Here is a 20,042-nt window from a genome sequence, read left to right as displayed (position 1 = left end):
CTAAACTAAGCTAGTTGCCTCTCGCTCCCAGCTGAGTGCAAAGACATGATGATACTTTTTTTGCCTACTTGGGGATGATAAGCCCTCTAAGGCACTCACTTTTTAAATGTTTTCTTCCAGTATCTTCTGTGAAGCACTTTAAACTGCCTTGTTGCAGAGATGTGCAATGCATATTAACATGCATTGCCTTTAAACACTGTTCAGCTTGCTTTGGGTTTGTAACATGCAACAAGCACAGTCCAGTGGACAGTCTGTTGGGAGATTTGGGTTTGTTTTTCCAATACTCTTATTCAGCCCATAGTAAAATTTTAACCAAATCCCCAGCTTTAGCTTCACAGTACAGTGATCACATATCTAATGAAAAAACAGCTCTGCTTCTAACATTATCCACTCAAAACCTTCAGAGATAACGTTTTGAATCGTAGTGCCACACTGAGAAATTGATGGTAGACTGATTCTGAGGAAATACAATCATACAAAATAAAGGGTTGTGCACAAAGTCAAAGGAAAGTTTACTAAAAATTCAACAGTCTTTCTGGCCTCTCCTTCACCAGACAACATACTTGAAGGACTAAGAATGTTTATCATTTTAAAGGTTAAAGGTTCAGAGAACAAATTTCAGAACATCAAAACATAAGTCAATAGCAACATTCGAAGTCTATTCACAGTTTGGACATGAAGTCAAGACTGGTTATTGTACGTATTGCCCCTTTTTCCGCTTTTTAAAAAAATCCCTGTTATTTAAAAGAACCATACTTTCTGCTGCACACTACGTTTGTTTGGATAAAGTGTTATATACTGAGGGACTCATTTAGCAACATTTTTTCACAGTCAAATATTATGTAATCGTCTCAGGTGTTGTTTTTCTCTTTTTTCCTGTTTTCTGCAGCCTGGCTTTTTTTTAAAAGTTTTGTTGTTCTATGTTGGCAATTTGACAGTTTTACTAAATTTAGATTATTTTAGAAGTGAGCAGGAATTCAACTCTTTCTTATTAATGTTAACGTTTTGTTGGTAACTGAGGCCTTAAAGGTTACACAAGGTCCTTTTAACACTCTCAGGTTGCTTTAAGATGAGACTTTTTTTTTTTTTGCAAGGTCCTGAGGTGTCTGAGACATGTTCTTGATTGTTGTTCATTATCACACGCTACACAAGATGAAACGACCGAATTTGGTGCCCCACACCAGTCGGGTTGGGCTATAATCATGCTGAGTCTGACCTTGGCTTTAGCATGCCACTGTCTTCCTCTTCATTACCTCTGTATAACTTGTGTAACTTGTGAATATTTTGTGGACTAATTTATTTTTCTTGTTTTAACCTTTTCTTGTAAGGTGACCTTGAGTGCTTTGAAAGGCGCCTATAAATAAAATACATTATTATCATTATCATTATTATTATTATTATTATTATCATTATCATTATCATTATTATTATTATTATTATTATTATTATTTGCCAGATCAGACTACACAAATTTAGCCAGATTTTGGCCTGATAGCATTATTGAAGTCCAACATCAAGTGACACCCAAACTTGATGTCAACAATGTGTATTATGATGCCTACCAATAAGATAGCATTTGTTTCCTGTTGTTATATCATCATTTAACAGAGTGGCATTTCCCCACATTGAATCTTTACATATATTCCTCCGAGGGACTTTCTATTTTCCAACAGTGAAGCTAGCATAGCTAGCTAACTGTAAAGGGTCTGGCTGTAGACTGTATACATCTCTGATGGCCACTCTTACAGATTGTTTATCTGAGACAGCGTATATCACAGATAATTTGCCAGTTCTGTTTCCAGTCTAAGATTTTTTTTAAATTCCTCTTTCTTCATAAACATAGTATGGCAGTTACATTCATGAAAAAACAATATGCAAACATTACAGACAAAGCAACATTTCAAATAAAACAGAAAAAAAGGTCAGGGGTTACATTTTAGACCAGTTTTAGACATACTTACACAAACTGTTGCTCGCCTTGTTAGGGATAGCTGAAGCCAACATAGCTATGCTAGCTACGTCATTAATATTATTACATAAGTCAATGAGGCTAAATTAGCTTTAGCAACTTTAGGTTTAGCAAACGTAGCTGAAGCTAACATAGCTAGGTAGATAACGTACCTATGTAGCTTACATAGCTGATTTGTGAGCTTGGCTTTAGCTACGTTAGCACTGTAGTTATGTTAACTATGAAGCTCCATTATTTGTAGCTAGGTTAGCTTTAGCATTGTGAGCTTTAGGAAACATAATAATAGCTAACTTAGCTACATAGATAAATTAGCTGCTTTGTGAGCCTAGCTTTAGCTATAGTAGCTATGTTAGCTGCCTTAGCACTTTTATCATTGTAGCTAACACAGCTAACATAGCTACATAAACTGCATTAGAATGTTGTCATGGAAGAGCTTTTTTCTTGTTGGCAGACTGTTTACTGGGCTTTATAAAACATTTTGTAATCAGTTTCTTTTAGGGCAGGTTTTTGGCTTTCAACTTTTGGTATCCTAACTCTTACCCTTACCCTAAACAGAAGTTTAATCTGATTTTATTAAGAGAGTGTCCATCAGAGATGAACGGTCTGTATCCAGACTGTCTTGATCTAATTGGGCCAATTTTCTTCAAATGATCATATTTGTGTCTCTAGTGCAATTCAAAGGATAGCCAGTCCATATTATCCTCTTCCTGATACATATAGATGAGTCAACAATTGTTTCTTTTTTTGCTGTCTTATTCTTTTCAGCCCATAAGACTGTTAGCACCCCACAGAGCGCCTCTGTTATAATAAGAAGAAGAAGAAGAGGAAGAAGAACTTTTTTTGTGTAGCACTTTTAAAAACATGGGTTTACAAAGTGCTTTGACATATACAGAAGCAAGCAGAAGAACAAAGCAACAAACCCAAGCAAAAGACAAGAAGACAGAAAGTGACATACAGACAGCATCAGCAGAATCTAAACACTTAAAGAAACTAACCAAAAATACGATGAGATAATAATTCAACATCAAAATACATCAAAACCTAGACGTCATGTGATGCCATGCAAACTAAGACATCACAGACATCAATCAGAGTGCAGACATGAAACCATACTACACAACTAAGACATCATGAACATCATCAGGATGCAGACAAGACACAGACATCAAATACCATGAAACAATAGGAACCCAGGCAATACAGGAACCCAGCTACACAGGCTAAGACCGAGAGGACCAAAATTAAAACATGAGAAATTAAAAGAGAAACTATGATTATAGCTATGATTGACACACCTTAACCTGCATCCCCAATGACATATAAACTTGGCCACAGTTGCAAAGACAGTCATGACGACAGCACATGATGGTTGTTTGGGATTACACTTGTAGTGTTACTGGTACGTTGGACAAGGCAAGACTTTTGTTGCAGAGTCTGACATGGTGCCACTGCAAAAGGAACAAAGATCATGTCTGATCTGACTATAAATCTATTGTCATGTTTCAGTCAAAACAAGCTCTTGTCCTATTTGTCTTTAGAGATTAAACCTGTGAAATGGTACCCAATGACTAAAGCCTTTTAGAGAAAGGTCACAGACTCAAGCCTCTGTGAAGAGTTTTTATGAGAAACAGTGAAAAGTCTGCACACCCTTATCCAGGAGGTGAATTGCTATTTAACAGCTATATTTGATTTATGAGGAGCAGTTCCCAGACTTAGACTGAGTGTTCTCAGTATCTCAGTGCTGTCACCATTATTCATTGTGCAGTACATGTTAGTGATATTAACACCGGAGATTCTGAAGTGTCAGTTGTGAGTGACTGTGAGATGGACAGGGTTACTTACACTCGAGTAAAAAGGCTCTCCTGACACGCAGATGACATCTTGTTCTTGAATCGTCAGAATATCTTTGGCCAAGTGTAGTCGAATATTGAACGGTTCTTCATTACCTTCTTGCATCAAATAAATCCCAGTCTTTGTCTGCGAAGAGTCATAAAGATAAAATCATTCACCATGCCTCCATGAGTTAGTTAACTGGCTATGAAATGAGAAGTTACTGCAAGAGAACATGAAAATTAGGATTCATTTCTATTTTTTTTTTTTTTTTTTTGTAAATAGTTAGCTAATACACATTCAGACGATAAAAAAACATTTGATTTGAATTATATGCAGGCTCTCTTTGAAGCAGCTTTTATGTGCTGTGATGATATTTTGTGCCGGCTTCATATACATCCACATTCAGGCATAAAAAACACCTCTTATGATAACATCTCATTTACTCTATGCTGATGATGCTGCTGCTGATGATGACAATTAAGGAACCTGTGAAATTAAGAGTCTGGAACCAAGCTCGCCCTCTACATTTGAATTTCCACACTGAGGGTGAGGACTGCGTCTGCTTCCAATGATCCATTTAAAACATGCTAATCCGCATAAATTTGCATTCCGCATATCCCTCCTCCTCCCTGGCTAATTGCGATGCCTGTCTTGTCCTTGACTTAAAAAGGTCTAAATAAAAGAAGCACCTCCACCTGACAAGACTGCTAATAGAAAACAGCAGCCGGTGTCAGCATGCTCACTGCCTGCCAGTTAACAACACACTCGCCCTGCACTGTTGATACACAGAGAGGGAGGTTTCTAAACTGCAGGTTAGACTTAAACCAAAGACGGTTTCTACAGTGTATTATCAGAACGTGAGCAAATTATTTCCCCCGCCTTAAGCTTCAGTGTGAGAAATGAAACAGGCGACACATTAATTCCCATTATTTGAAGTAATATGTGTGTGAGAGTCATTAGCTGAGCAGAATGAGGGCAGTAGGGCCAGAAGTAAGCGTAGCTGGGTCACACAGCGTCTCACTCGGTTGGGTATTGTTTGGCCTGTTGTAGCGCTCACTTTGTACATAATTAGCCTTATCTCTCATTCTGTTTCTCTATTACTCCCCCATGCAATCAGCCCTCTATTATTATCAGCATCATGATCAGAGCAGATATGCAACAAGGACATCTCTGTCTGTCCTGGGGGTGTGATAGTAAGAAAAGGAGTGGAACTATAAGACAGAGACCAAGCATGGAGGTATTAAAAAGTAGTTTAAATTTGATTTTCAACCTGCATTTTGCATTTGAAGCTTTACAAGCAAAGTGTTGCTGTTGGCTTATGTAACTTTGACAGATCATTTCCCTGTACCCCCCCTTCAGGGAATATACAAATGGTTTCGCCCACTTCTCCAGCATATTGGACAGAAGCACAGTAATTGAGCTCATGCTGAGGACTTCAGGTTAACTTTGAAGTAGTGGTGGGCGGAACCACAAAATTTGGCTTTAACCGGATACCAAAAAAATACGAAGGCCAGGTTCACACATTTAGTGATAAAAGCAGCAAATGTGCTCCCATGGAAGAGAGAGAAAATGTGCCAGGATCCATGAGGTAATTGTGTTATTAATAATTTTTTTCTGAATGTATTTTAAATCCTGAAAAGAATAAGGCATTTCTGTTTCTCTTTTCTCTGCTGGTAACTTGATCACCTGCATATTAAGAGAGAGCAGCACAGCAGATAAAATACTGCAGCAGTAAGAAAAATTCTAACTTCCCCAGAATGTGATCTAACATGATAAAACTATTTCTGTATTTATGCAACTCACTCTTGTCTCTATACTGAAAAACCCAAATTCTACCAGGTCTGTTTGTCTAGTATCTAGTCCAGAATATCTCATTATTTTAATTTTAAGCCACATTCACCTGTTGAGTCCAAATAAACATCTCTTTTAAAGATAAAATCGAGGCCTGCATGCTTGTAGTCAGCTTTGAAATGATATGAGTTGTATAAAAAAGTTAGTACATCTCATTTCAGGACATTTAAGTTAATTTTGCTTTAGTTTTTGCAGTTTCTACGAAAAACACTTTTGTATCAGGAGATCCATCATGACCATGTTATCAAGGAGATGAGACAGGTTAAAGTTATTTTCTATCGAGATTATGTAATATTATTTCCAGTTTTGATCATTTTATTTCACTAACGATATTAAATTGAACCTTTTTATATGCATGTTTCAGATCTGTGTCTGAGAGCACCAGCCCTTTTGTATCATATTCCTCCAGTCTGAATGAAACAACCATAGTTAGTTTACCCATAACTAGCCAATCACAGCGACTCTGTAAAAAACAGCATCTTTGTGTTTCTGTGTGACATATTGGCAGTTTTCTCTCTCACTCTCTTCTTACCACATTGGGATGGCACACTGACTTTGCAACATATCCTGTTGTGTATTTATCATCTGCAATGACTGTGCTGAAACCACACACTTTCATACTATACTTGTCAGTTATGATGTCAGATTAACCTCTGATGACCCTGCTTCCTCATAAGTGGCTATTAAATTTTGGATTCCCTGCATCATTATGTTTAATATTGTGGTGCAGTCGTGCAAAAATGTTGTAAGCAAACCCGGAAGTTAGCATTGCATGGGTTCCCTCGACATTGAGCCTATGGGATTTTTCAGTGGGTTTTTGGATTATTGCTGAAAATAAGATCAGTCTCCAATAAAAGTTTATGAAATTAACATGTTTTTTTTAATACAGATAATCTTCATAAATTGATAATATAAGCATCATATCTGGTTCGTTAATCTAACTGACGAAAGTAAAAAGCTAACGTCATGCTATATTGAACTACATCACGGTCAACTGTAGTCCTTGTTAGCTGTCTTTTAGCAACCGCCTTTATTAAGATGTGAAAAGATACACAATTCAAAGTGGGACACGTTTCAGATGTATTTTATGTTGCAGGATAAAACATAAAACTCTCATAAGCTTGTGTTCACCACAGACCTTTTTTCAGGCATTTAACCAAAAACTCATTCAAAAATCTCATAGACTTTCAGACGAGGGAACCAGGTAAAAAAAAACAAAAAGCACATTTCAATTATCAGTGCACACTCAAGACAGCTGCTGTTTCAATCAATATCCTCTATGGCTGGTCTCTCCACAAAACTAGGTACAAAAACTCCATGTTAACAGATGGGACATGTTTCAAACTATAAAGTTTAAATCTGCCTCCTCAGAGCTAACAGAATGGATATGTTGGGTTAGGTGGGTAAAGTTAAACCCACCTCATCTATAGCAACAGATGGGACATGTATCAAACTATAAATTTAAACCCAGCCTACTCCATATTAACAGATGGGATATGTTTCAAGCTATAAAGTTAAACCCTGCCTTCTCCATGTTTACAGATGGGGCATAGTGCCAACTATAAAGTTAAACCCTGCCTATTCTATGTGTAACAGATGGGACATGTTTCTTACTATAAAGTTAAACTCTGCCTACTACATGTTGACAGATGGGATATAGGCCAAACCATACAGTTAAAAATAAAAATGTCAAATAAATGTCTGTTTAACCAATGTTTTGTCATGTCAAGTGTTATAAAGCTGATTTTTGTACTCATTTTTGAGTGTATTATTCTGATAAGGTGTTTGATCTGTAAAGAAAAGACACATGTAAAATCATGATGGACAGCTATGTTGACAAAGCACTCCCCTGAAGTGCCTTTAACTGAATAAGCAGAGTCAAGGTGGAAAGGGGAGACAAACAAATAACAGTAGAACTAACAGTACAGTCACAAAACTTTTCATCATAGTGAGTTTCTGTCGTTGAATGCAGCATTTCGACTGTTTTCTTGTAAGGTAAAATTTGGTGTTTATGCTTTAACTGTAGCAATAGGACAGTGAAGAGTGACAAAATAAAACAGAAAGGGAGAGAGAATGGAGAAATACACAAGAGAAAGGATGATATCAGCCTCTGTACAACGGCATGGGTTCATAGCTGCCATAGAATACAGCACCCCAGACCTGAGGGACATTTGATGTTTCATGGGTGTCAGTTCCACGGTTCGATCTGCCACCTCTTATGTGTGCATGTCTCGACTCTAAAAAAATGAGACTATGATGTCCATATTAATTTACAGTCGATGGTCTTTTCTCAGAGTCAGACATAACTTGCTGGGTAGCAGTAAGAACAGTTCTCATGTATGTTTGGTGCCTTCAATTGTAGGCAGAGCTAGACAGCACAATACAAGAAAGCAAAGGGGAAAGTGGAAAGCTTATTTTTTCATGTGGATGCTCATGTTTCTGCTGCTTTAAGAGTTCTCATGCTACAGTTTACAGAAGCATCAAGAATTCTGTTTTATTGTATGTTTACACTATTCATTCAGCTGTATGTGCAGCTGTAACAATGGATGTATTAAAGAAGAGGTGGGGGCACTGAGGCTGCAGATTAATATGCTTTTGCTGCTGTTCTGGCTTCATGCTCTCAAGCGCTCAGAAATGCAAAGGCTGTTTCCACAATCAAAATCAATTCACCGTCAAAACGTTACATTGATTGAATCCTACCAACCTCTTCATTTGAAGTCTTGAAATCCATGTGCTACTACGCAGTGAGGGATACTGCAACAGAGAAAAGCCAGTTAGACGGTGGAGGGAGGGAAAAAACTGCTTAATGATGTGACCGACTCTGCACCAAAAACCTGCACAGCAGACTCACACTAGCATTGTTAGCAGGAGGCCTATTTTCATTAGAGTTTGTCCTTTTCTGTTATAGACAATGGAGAGCAATAGATTTTTCATTGAAATGTGCCTCATCTAAACCCAACTGTTCATGCAGAAAAAAAATCCCAGCTGAGCAATCTAAGGAGAAAACCGGAGACCATTAAGAGTTAATGAATAATTCATTAGTAGAGGTGAGAGCCCAGGTATCCTAATAAATGTTTCAAAATCCAATCTAGGGCTCCCAGGAATGGACTCGGTTACCATATCTGATGTCTTGTTATGGAGAAACCCAGCAGGAGGAAATAACACAACACAACCTGAGTGGTATTTTACACTTCCATTGACTTCCACATGCTTTTAAACATCATGTGACTTTAATGCAGGCAGACAAACAAGCAGAGCTTCATTTACATAAACCAGTTCCACTCAGTTTTAATCAGACGTGACTGCCACTTGACTCGACAAAATGAGCACAGTAGAGAAACTGTGCACACTTGAATTAAAGAAGCAGAGCAGCAGAGGGACTTACTTCAGTAGAAAGGCCCCCAGCTCTGTGCACGCTGAGATCTAGCCATCAAGCAGCGAGATGACCCTTGAGCCGAGCCGTCTTAGAAGAAGGCCTCCCCGAATCATGGCTGTCAGACTGGGGGTGGTGTTGTTACCTCTCCTGGCTGGTTATAGGTGTAGCACGATTATTCCCAGAGGAGGTGATGCTGAAGAGCAGGATGAGGCTATCGAGTTGTGAGGCTTACTCCTGGTGATGTCTGCTCACTGCAGGGTGACAGAAAGATTTGGTTAACTGATATGCAAGTACATAAAAAATGTAGGGGTTTAAATAAAAACAGCTGAATATTGTTGATTAAAGCTTCTGACTGTGCCTGAAAAGATGTAATCGGCAGTTGGCAGCAACACAGATAAGTCAGTATATCTGCTGCATTCATGTGGGAAGATGAATCGGAAGCTTTTATTTCCCAAATAAGCACCTGGAACAGAAAAATTCATTCAAAAGCAAACGGAGTCTTATTCCGCTGCCTGTGATGAAGGATCCTCTCGAAGTGCCTCACTCGTAAAAAACCTGTGGATTCATGTGCACCAATGCCAAAATGCAATTAACTCATATTCTTCCATTTTCTTGGATCTTTGTAAGCCGAGTACAAACGTCTCTCTCAAATGGTTTATTAAGTTGCAATAGCACAACCCTTGAGAATTCCTCCTCGTTAGTATGCATTGTTGGCTCAGTGCCTATTCTGATGCAGAGACGCAGTGTTGATTCTGTGATCCTCTTCTATAGGGTTGAAAGAAAATGTACAGTATCTGCATTTCAAGTTGCATGTCAGTTATAAATCATTGTCTCTTGATTATACAGTAAGAGCAGCTGTAATGAAACGTGCAAATTTGTTTGAGTACTTAGATGGAAAAAAAGAGAGAGAGATTTATTACTTCTGTTTACAGAAGGGCACAAAGTGTCACAGATGATGTAATATGATATACCATACTTTAGCTAGCTCTACTTTTTGAGATAATTTTTTTCTCTTAAAAACAAAGAAGTTTTTCTTGATGCAACATGAAATTTAAAACTGGCAGTTCTACATTGCTGCTGTTGATCTGCTCAACAAGCAAATCACTCCCTTTCCAGTCAGTCTTTGCAGTCCCACTGCATGCACTCCAGTCCATCTCTAGTGCATCCCAGAAGCACCACTCTGCTCAGCTCAAGATACTGACCAAGTCTTATTTCAGCACCACCATACCTCCTCAATCCATGTATAACAGATTGATCCAAACAGCCATGTGCAAAGCATGCAGTCCACTTCAAATTGTACAGGCTGTTGATATTAAATCATCACTTTATCAAAATTACGGCCCATCCTGTGGCACAAGCTAAGTCACTGACCTGTCAACAGGTTACAGAGCTACTAAAGCACCACTGAAAAAGAAAAGTTTTGTGTTTTAATTTTATATGAAACTACATCCTTTGTAGAAAACAAAAACCCTTTAACTTCCTTATGTACTCACCCTTTGCAGAAGAAGAAAAAAGTGTAATTATGTCCAAATGAAGGACAACATACATACATACATACTTCATCTGTGCATCTTCCTTGGTGGTGCACAGATGTAGAAGGAATGTTTGTGACTCATGAGCTGCACTGTTAGGATTAACTCTCATTATCAGTAATGTCTAACTTGAAATTAGAGATGTTATCAGAGATGCTCCAATACCACTTTTCCCTTCCCAATACTAATTCCGATACCAGAGCATTGCTGATACCGAGAACTGATCTGATACAGGTGTAAACTTTCTGGATCAACTGTGCTGTGGAAAACTAGCACAGTTTATTTTGAACTCAGAACACGGCTCAGCATATAGGTCGTTTCCATCAAGCGGTGCGGCTCAGTTCGGTGCGGTACGCATTTTTTTGTGTTTCCAGAGAGCAAAAGTTAGAAAGGGTCCCAATATTTGGACTCGACCGAGATCCAAACTATTTCCTAGTCTATGGATATTGAAATGTGGCCACAAATCAAGTTTCCTAACGTTTATCTGGATGATTTTAAGAACACAAAGCAGAGCCCAAAGGCTCACATCAGCCTGATCCATCCACGATGGATGAGAAACTAAATTAATTCTTAAGTTTTGTGAATACAAAGCCTTAGAACAGTTCATTCTCATCTGTAACTAGTTATTAATCTACTTCTTATGTTAGATAACCTGTGAAAACATCTCTCTGTGGTTGATTGATTATAACACCAACTGAACTTTTACTTTATTTTTAATGCGGTGGATTCTCACAGTACAGCTCTAAACTTTCATATTTTGTCATATAAACTGTTCTAGACTAGATATATTCACATATTAACGTAGCGTTATGAGTCAAACCGTCTCTGTACACATATTCCATCAGCTGAGGATCTTTACTGACAGCGGTTAACATCGTTAAGATGTAGTTAATTGAATTAAATCAAATTGTGAGATATTAAAAGATTAACATGAAACAGCAGTACTACCAGGTTTTAGCCTAATATAACCATAAACATTATGTGCATAGATGCTAGAAAGACTGTATCAGCCTGCTGCCAGTGTCAGTGCATCTGCCATGTTGGTTGTAGCTGGTCTGCACTGTCAGCAAATATCTAGGGCCTTATGAAATCCATTTTATTTATTTTTTCCAAATTCCGTTTTAATTTTTTGAAATTACATTTTTTTTAACCTTTTCTCTAATTATACCTGTTTATGTAAATGAATAAAATGTACACTAATTAAACAGATATAACTTTAAATTTATTGAAAAAGGGCCAGAGTTGGCCCAGGAGCTGTTGTTTGGATAACCCTGACATAAAATAATTATAACCAGTCTAACAGTCAGATATTTCCAACATTTTAAGACACATCCACATGGATAATCACATCCTACCTGATTACCTGATGTCTATAATGTAAATGAAGAAATCCTTCTGGTCTCTCAAACAGAGAGTGATCATGACTTAAAAAGAAAGTAACATTAAAGTTAAATGGTTAAAAGTAAACCTATTACCTAAATTTTCTTTACTCTCTCAGTCTGTAGCAGAGGCTCTCTCCTCATCTCTCTCTATCCTCGTTGTCTGTCCTTCTGCCTCATATCAGACCAATACGTGCCTCACACACAGACACACCTCTCTCTCTCCATGACTCTCTGGTGTGGTGAGGTCAAACAACTCAAAGCATGGATGAGTTTTAATGAAGGTGCAACATTATGTTGCCCTGTATTGCCCCGTGTTGAGCTACGTGATGTTTGTCGGTGTTTCATGCAGCTGCTTTGACATGCTTTGTGTTGTTTAGGAGGGGGCGGGGTGAGTGTTTGTGAAGTGAGGCACAAGTTGTGCCATGCTTCAGGGTCCCCTGGAACATATTCCCCAGATATATGTTCCTCTTTCTAAAAAACAAAGCATTTCAGTCAAATTCATTCCATTTCTGTGGTTTTCGCGTTAATTACTAGATTACATTTTTATTGGCCAATTCCACAATTCCATTATCTTGGAAATCATAGGGCCCTAAATACCTAAAGCAGTGGTTCTTACATGGTGTGGCACGGCACACTGGTGTGCCTTAAAGTGTAAGTGAACCCCCGGCTCAGAGCTAACTCGGCCTACCTCCGTAGTTCAAAATATGCACAGAAAGTGGGCAGTTTGGCTCTGAGAGGAGGGAGGGGAAAAGGACAGGGCTTTCCAGATGAGGCGGGAGAGAAAGTGATGTCCCCTTGTCAGAGAGAGATACAAAAAAGAGTCCCACAGCACTGCTGCCTTATAGCGATCTTTTAAAGTGGATGAGTTTTCCCCTCTTGAGTCCCCCTGACGCAGACTAGTGTCGTGGTGGACTGTGGTGATTCTGAGCACAACCTGTTCGATCCATTGGCTGCAGCAGCAGCATTACTATAGCCTATACTATATACTATATACTATATACTATATACTATAGCCTGAGCTCTCAGAGCCAAGACAGTGCAGGTGCAGGCAGGAGAGGATGGGAGTGGTCTCTGAATGGTAGAGTCAGTTAGAGGCGGTAACGCTCTACCTTTTATACAGAGTTTGTGACATAGAAACCTACCAAAGCAGCCTCTATGCATACAGCGTCAAATAATGAATATGACTCTACTAGCATTAACAGCCCGCTGTTTGCAAACTATTTAGATGTTAAGCATGTGTATTCAGGTATGGTTTCTGCAGCCCATGAATGGCTACACTGCAGGGTAATTTATTATATGGTAGTTGATAAAGATCATTTCTGTCTCAAGATGAATTTATATATCTATCTGTAAGCAACTCTTGGACATAACTTGGGCTAGATGACATCCTGTCCTTGGTAAAGCTGCAAAACATAAGACAATGATGACACCAACAATAATGCAGCCTAATGTTCTGTCACTATTTGTTCCGGATAAAATCTGCAGGGATGAACACTCCTGTTGCTTTTTGTCTTCTTTCTTAGTCTGTCTTTAGCTTTTCTTGGATTTATCTGTCAACCCCCTCCTCCATTTCTCAGCCAAAGCCATTGCATGAAATAGTACAGAGACAGGCAAACTGTGTGAACTCAGTGTAAAGAAATACACAGCTCTCAGGAGAGAAGTGTAGCCTGCTGCCAAAGTTACACAGCGCTGAAAGCAGGTGACCAGGGCACCCTGAAATATGATGACAAACGACAACCCATCCTGTTGAAAGTTATTGTACTTTTAGATCGACTTTGAAACCACTATGATGTTATAGATTAAAAAATACATCCTCAGTGCACAGATGGCCTTCTTAGATACTGTTCTTTTGATTTGGAAATAAAGAAAAAACTTTCCTATTGTCAACATAATGGGTTTAGTTTGTTTAGTTCCTTTATGTGGGTCTGTGTGTTGGCATACTGTACACTCAGGCCTGTTTGTTATTAAAAAGTTTTAAGAGATGAGTCATGGGCTTTAAATACAACTGGCAAAGCCATTGTTATATCACCCATTCATTTGTGGACTACTGTTTAAATGTCAAATTTGGCATTCTGGCTGTCATTGTTTACCACGTTTTGAAGAAAGTCAATAAACGTCGCTTTGTTTCTGTCCTGGAGGAAGGAGGCCTCCTGTGTATCATCAAGCTCTCCATGTGGCCTAGCCTAAAAAAATACCCTGAATTAAAAGTGATGGAAATCTATAATTCAGTCAAACATGATCTTCAGTCTGCTGGCCTTTTAAAAGAATGAGGCTGTGTCTGAAATCACCATCATTCACTCCTTCCTAACCCTGCCCAGGGAGTTCTTTGGAGAGGACTACATAGTGAGATCATCAACACAATACAAAAAAATTGTCCGACACAGCTCGCCATCCCATCAGGCACCTATAATGAGGTCAGCGCTGTCACATGCTGGTCGTGCTCCTCGAGTCTGCGTGCAGTTTTTCTTGGCACTGCAGTGCATGATGGCATTTGCTGTTTGGTAAGTGACCATCAGTTATACACTTCTTATTATAACACATTGATGAATATAGCAAATCCAATAGTTCTCACAGCATTACAAAATGATGAATTTCCTATCTAGCCTCCTGTACAGTAGTAGAGGCTGATTTCACACACTGAGAATTTATAGGTATAATGTGTGGCTTTTAATATAGACTTTCAGTAAATGTCACACTTTAGCACCAGTCCTTCAAAGTAAAGCAATACTGTCCCTCAATGCAGCACTCCCCCTCCTCCCCCATGCCTTCCCCAGTAGTCTGACTGAGTGCAGCTGTTTGGAGGGTCTTCATTCCCATAGCCCAAGATTATATATTTCTCATGTCTTTGAAGTAATTTGGACCAAACAAAGTCTTTTTTGGGTCTGGAAAGTCCTTTTCTTCTCCTGAATTTTACACTAGTGGCAAAACCCAGTCATTGAGCCTCTACATACATTTACAAATACAGCATCTTGTGGGGCCGTCTTTTCCCAAACATGGTGACAAAAGGATAATAAATAAGCTATATAATATTTTTCTCAACTATTTCACAGCTGAACTTGCACGACAAGCTAGCTAGATATGTATGAAAGATTATGCATTTGATAGAATTATAGTAAAGCGGTGAAAGTCATATGAGACTTTACTGACAATAAAGGTGCATTAAAGAAAATTAGAATATCACTGAAAATGTCATTAATTTCCATAAGATTCTGGAGGATCCAGTTGGATTTGACACCTGCCAACAGCAAAGTCGTAAGTACTGGTAACTGTTTATCTGACAATGGTATCATCGTGCTTCACGGACCTGCCAATTCACCTGACCCAAACCCCATAGAGAATCTGTGGAGTATTTTTTGAATAGAAGTTGACCCAACAATACAAATGAGGTAACAACCCCACCAAAGCAACACGGGCTTCCATAAAAAATCACCAGTGCAATGGACTGATTGTCTCTATGCCACACAACACCGATGCAGTAATTCATGCAAAAGGAGCCAAGACCAAGCACTGAGTGATTAAATAAACAGAATTTTCAGAAGTTCGAGATTTCTGGATAAATCATCTTTATAATGGTCTTATGTAATATTCTGATATCTTGAGGTACTGGATATTTAATTTTCATTCTGTAAACTGTAATCATCAAAATTAAAAATGAGGGCTTTCAATCTATGAATAAAGTAAACCTTATGAACTAAGAATGGAATGAACTGAGTAAGAGTTAATGCCTGATAAGGTGTGCAATTATCAAGGATTAATGGATGATGCAGTGGCCTGAGCATCAGACAGTTGCCTCTGCGGAGTCCATTAATCCCTGACCTTGAAGGGCATTAACCCACTTATACCATGGTCACTTGCCAAAGAAAATAATTAATAAAACCACTAATTTATTCTTTCATGTCTTTTACTATTAAAATAGAAAGTTCCCTATGAATGCCTTGACCAATAGGGCTTGACTAATACCTAGAATAGTCATTACAATCCCATAAAGGTAAGGTAGTAAAGATATTTCAGCACTCTACTAAATAGGATGGGCCATCGATAGGAAGTAGTAACAGGGAAACAATAGTCTGCACAGCTGACTGAACAGCACTTTCAACAGGTTTATCAAAGAAATTGCATGAAAACGACTTTGTTCAAACTATAAACCTGTAAGTTAACATGGACAATAAGCTGGTAGAAAAGCCTCATTTTAGCAGTGGAGCTGTTTGAATAAACAGAATAAGACCCTTTATAGACCACTAATATGAGAAGGATTGCATTCCAAGTAGATTTTATAATAATAGTAATGAAACTTTCAGAAATAATGTGCTTGTGAACTTTTTACAAGCATATGAAACAGCAACATTTCAGAAAAGGCTGAACAAATTTACCAAGCTTCTATGGAAAGCTGCGTGATAATGTCCATGTGCAGTAATTGATGCACATTTATTAATCCCATTTTTTCTCTTTCTGTTTAGCAAATTTAATTTAACAAAATTTTTGACAGCACTTTAGAGAAAAAAGGCTTAAAATATTTCACTAAGTGATGCACAAATTGTAAGATCAAGGCTGATGCTGACATCGATTTTTGAATTACAGTTTAACTGATGGCAGATACCAAGGTTTTTCCCCATTACTTCTTTTTTTAATAATGCCATCCTCTTACATATTTGACCATCAAGACATAGCTGTGCTCAAAGGACATATCATGTAACCAATAATGAATTTATTTAAATTAACAGTTTAGTGTGCTAAATGCTGGCATTGGATTGATACAACACTACAGATAAACATCCAATACTGACATTTTTCATGCCTACATTGTTTGCTGATGGCAGATGTTTGTCAAAAGAAACAATTCTGGTCTATAAAACAATTAAACAGATGCATTTGTGCATCCTCACAATCACTCCATAATAAATCTTGAAAATAGTTTCACTTTCTAATTTAAATGATGGGAGAAAGAGCTTTACCCAATAGTACATTTGTAAGAGATGCACATGTAAGCTTTCTATTAATACTGCTCATTAGGCTTGATATATTGTCTGTGACAAAGCATGGCAGAAATAATTTGTCATACACAGCTTTCAGTGATTTTCTGGTTTTCCTTTTCTTATCTCATAAAAATTACTGGATATTAAATGTCAATAAAAGAAGCTTAGCATTAGTTCATAAGGATGCAGTAGTCATACGCCCAGCCGAGATCAGATGATAGCCAGCTGATCCCAGTTATCGCCTCTCAGCTCCCACATCCAATCACAGCTCTCTCTCTCAACACAGTGCTCCATTTAAATATGGCACCCTGCTTGCATTAAAGCTGATGCACCACCCTGATGCTGCTGGCAAAGAGCTTCACCTCCTCCACCCCAGCCTCCTCTTTTATAGCATAAAGCTGATGCATACTCAGATTCATGCTTCTATGGATTAATTACTTTTGAACTAGTTTTATTGTATTCAATGTCATAAATGTGTCTGTCTATAAGAGGGTTTCTAGCTATGCTCTCACTTGAAAGTCAAAGTAAGTTGCTTGATTAACCCAGGGAGCATCTTCTGAGCAGAGCCTTCTCCACCAAATAAAACTTCATATCCATTTTGCAATAAAGTGGTTAAATGTGTGCTGACAGTTTTCCTGAGTGAAATGGGTTTTTTTCTTGAAATTAAGTTATCTAAAAGTGCACTTGAAACATTATTAGCTGGGTCTCTAGCTAACTATCATCAAATGAAACAATTTTTATAAACCTGTGGGTTAATATACATGGGCAGTAAAAATTGCTGATATACTGTCATACTGTATTTTGATTGCATATTTCTTATCCAAAACATTGTTTTTTTCAGTGTTTCTTTCTAGGAATTGTTGTGTAAATTGTATCAACTTTAGAAAATCAATCTGAAATACACTGTCTCAGTTTATGTCTTCAACCTACCTCCTACTCTCTTCACAAGGAGCTGTCTACGCTAGAAATGAGCCAGCTGTCTTATACAGTAACTATAAGGGAAATCCTGACATCGTTGGTGAACCTACTGAAAAACTTACATCTCCATGTGGTCAGAGACTAAAATAATGTCTCTGCAGCTCTGAGATGAGCACTTTTGTCTTTAGTGCCCTCCCGTATCCTCCCAGACGACCAGCACTTCCCTTTTATTTCCCAAAAAAGATTAAATAAGCAGAACCTTTGTGCCTTTTAAGCCGAGTCAGCGTAACTTCCTTTTTACGACCATCAGATATTTTCAGTCCCACCAATTTGCCAAGCAGTGTTTTTCAAATAATGCTCTTGTCTTTGACACAATGGCAGAGAGAACAGAGGGAGAGGAGCACAGTGAGATTGGCTGTATGATGTGGAGATTGTAACGTGACATCTCCATCTCTTAAAGCTGAGGACAGCTGGGACCCATGCAGAATGATGGATGGCCGTTTGTGCGTTCAGGTGGAGCAGCTGTCTGCAGAGCACTCCAGCAAATATAGTTTTACTCCCTGAAAATTGATATCGGTTTCACTTACTGTATGTGCACTTGTTCTGCGACCCAGAACATATGGTGCCTGTGAGTGCAGCTTTTTTTTAATTTGCAGAGTGATAATAGTGGATATTATGTTGCTTAAATATTATGGCATCCCTAAAGAGAACGGCTCAACATCAGCATCAGCACACAAACTGAATTTACAGGGTTGGCCCTGTTCATGTCAGGACTTGTACTGAAATTTCTGCTGCAAGCTGCCAGCAATGCAAAACTTGCTGTAAGTAAACACCTGAACAACACTAACATTTCTCCTGATCTGAAATCTTATAACATTCCCTGAGAGCAGGCCTGCCCACATAATTGAAAAAAAACTTTGAAAACCCAGTGAATGGGCCCTCTCCAGTCATGACTTATTGATGATATCAATGTATGTGTGATCAGTAGCATTGGTGCTAGCATCCTGACAAACACTTACTCCATTTTGGAGCTAATAAGTTTATAAATATACTGTCTGCCCATTTTTGACACCTTTTTCTACTTTAACCCATTTTTGCCTATTTCAAACAATTTTTGCCCCTTTTAACAGCTTTTCACCATTTTCCTGTTCATTTTGCCCCGTTTTTGCATTTCTTCACTCATTTTGCATCCTTTATCCCATTTTGTCTTTTTTAACCCATTTTTCCTATTTTGGCATTTTTATTCCTTCTGCAATTATATCATTATTTTTCCTCTAAAGTTATTTCAGTTACTTCTTTATTCTCTGGCATCCTGACATTTGTGCAGATCACTATGAGGAACCAGAACTATGAAGAATGACATTCATTTCTTGTTTTTATTTTTATATATATAAAAGTGGTTAATTTTAGGTTAAATATAAAATACAGTTATCACAGATTAACTTTACAATGGACCATGATTTTCCTGATCTCCATGAGCCCTGCATTTGGCTGGGCCCCAGAAAGCTTTCCCCTTTATCCCCCCTTAAGGGAGGCATTGAGAGACATTAACTAAAGAGAGGTGGAAATGGGGATACTTAAAATGTATTTTAGCTCATTTTCTTGTAGTGTACAGATTTAGATTTGAGAACCTGAAAACTCTACATCAGCAGGTGATGCTGGATTTTCCACAGACTTATTTTCATTGCATTGTGTTGTGATTCAAGTATTTTTTCTGAATCAATAAATCTTTTTAATTAAAAATACAGTGCTTAACAAATTTATTAGACCACCACCCAAAGTAAGGTTTATGCCACAGCTGCCCTAAATTAACAGCATTGGTAATTACCAAAATCATTTTTTATGTTTCTGCAATGGTTAATACACCAATATGTACAAGCTCTTTAACCCAAATGATATTTTTAATGCTAAAATATAATTATTATTGTTATTCATGAATTTTCAAATTTACTGATTTACAAAAAAATTGAAAAATAGTAAAGCACATTATTATTTCTTAATTAATATGTCAAATTATAGTTATTTACTTGCATTCCTGAACAGAAAAATTCGTTTTAGTGGTTGAATGTTAAGCTTGATGAATTTCTAACTTCTCAGAGAAGCCCAGTGAGCCGACTCAAATTTGGGTATAAAAAGGTGAATTCAGTTTGAAATTCCTCATTCCTGTTCAAAATGGTAAAATATCGAGAGCTCACTGAAAATGAAAGA

General features: G+C 37.9%; 1 protein-coding gene across 3 annotated transcripts in view; it reads right to left on the bottom strand.

Moving 5' to 3' along the window:
• sntg1 (syntrophin, gamma 1) overlaps positions 1–20,042 on the bottom strand; it is a 65,047-nt gene that overhangs the window by 35,161 nt on the left and 9,844 nt on the right. For 2 of the 3 annotated variants that reach the window (XM_041802426.1, XM_041802428.1), the window contains exons 2-4: positions 9,039–9,280; positions 8,358–8,407; positions 3,812–3,946 (exon numbers count right to left, since the gene is read on the bottom strand). In XM_041802426.1, the coding sequence (XP_041658360.1) occupies positions 3,812–3,946; positions 8,358–8,384 (162 nt within the window). In that variant the 5' untranslated portion in view covers positions 8,385–8,407; positions 9,039–9,280. Of the gene's footprint in view, positions 1–3,264; positions 3,342–3,811; positions 3,947–8,357; positions 8,408–9,038; positions 9,281–20,042 lie in introns of those variants that run through there. The other variant, XM_041802427.1, reaches the window with a different exon arrangement.

Source organism: Cheilinus undulatus, linkage group 13 (genome assembly GCF_018320785.1).
Source record: "Cheilinus undulatus linkage group 13, ASM1832078v1, whole genome shotgun sequence".
In the NCBI taxonomy this organism is placed as follows: domain Eukaryota; kingdom Metazoa; phylum Chordata; class Actinopteri; order Labriformes; family Labridae; genus Cheilinus; species Cheilinus undulatus.
This window is presented reverse-complemented; position numbering and strand designations above follow the sequence as displayed.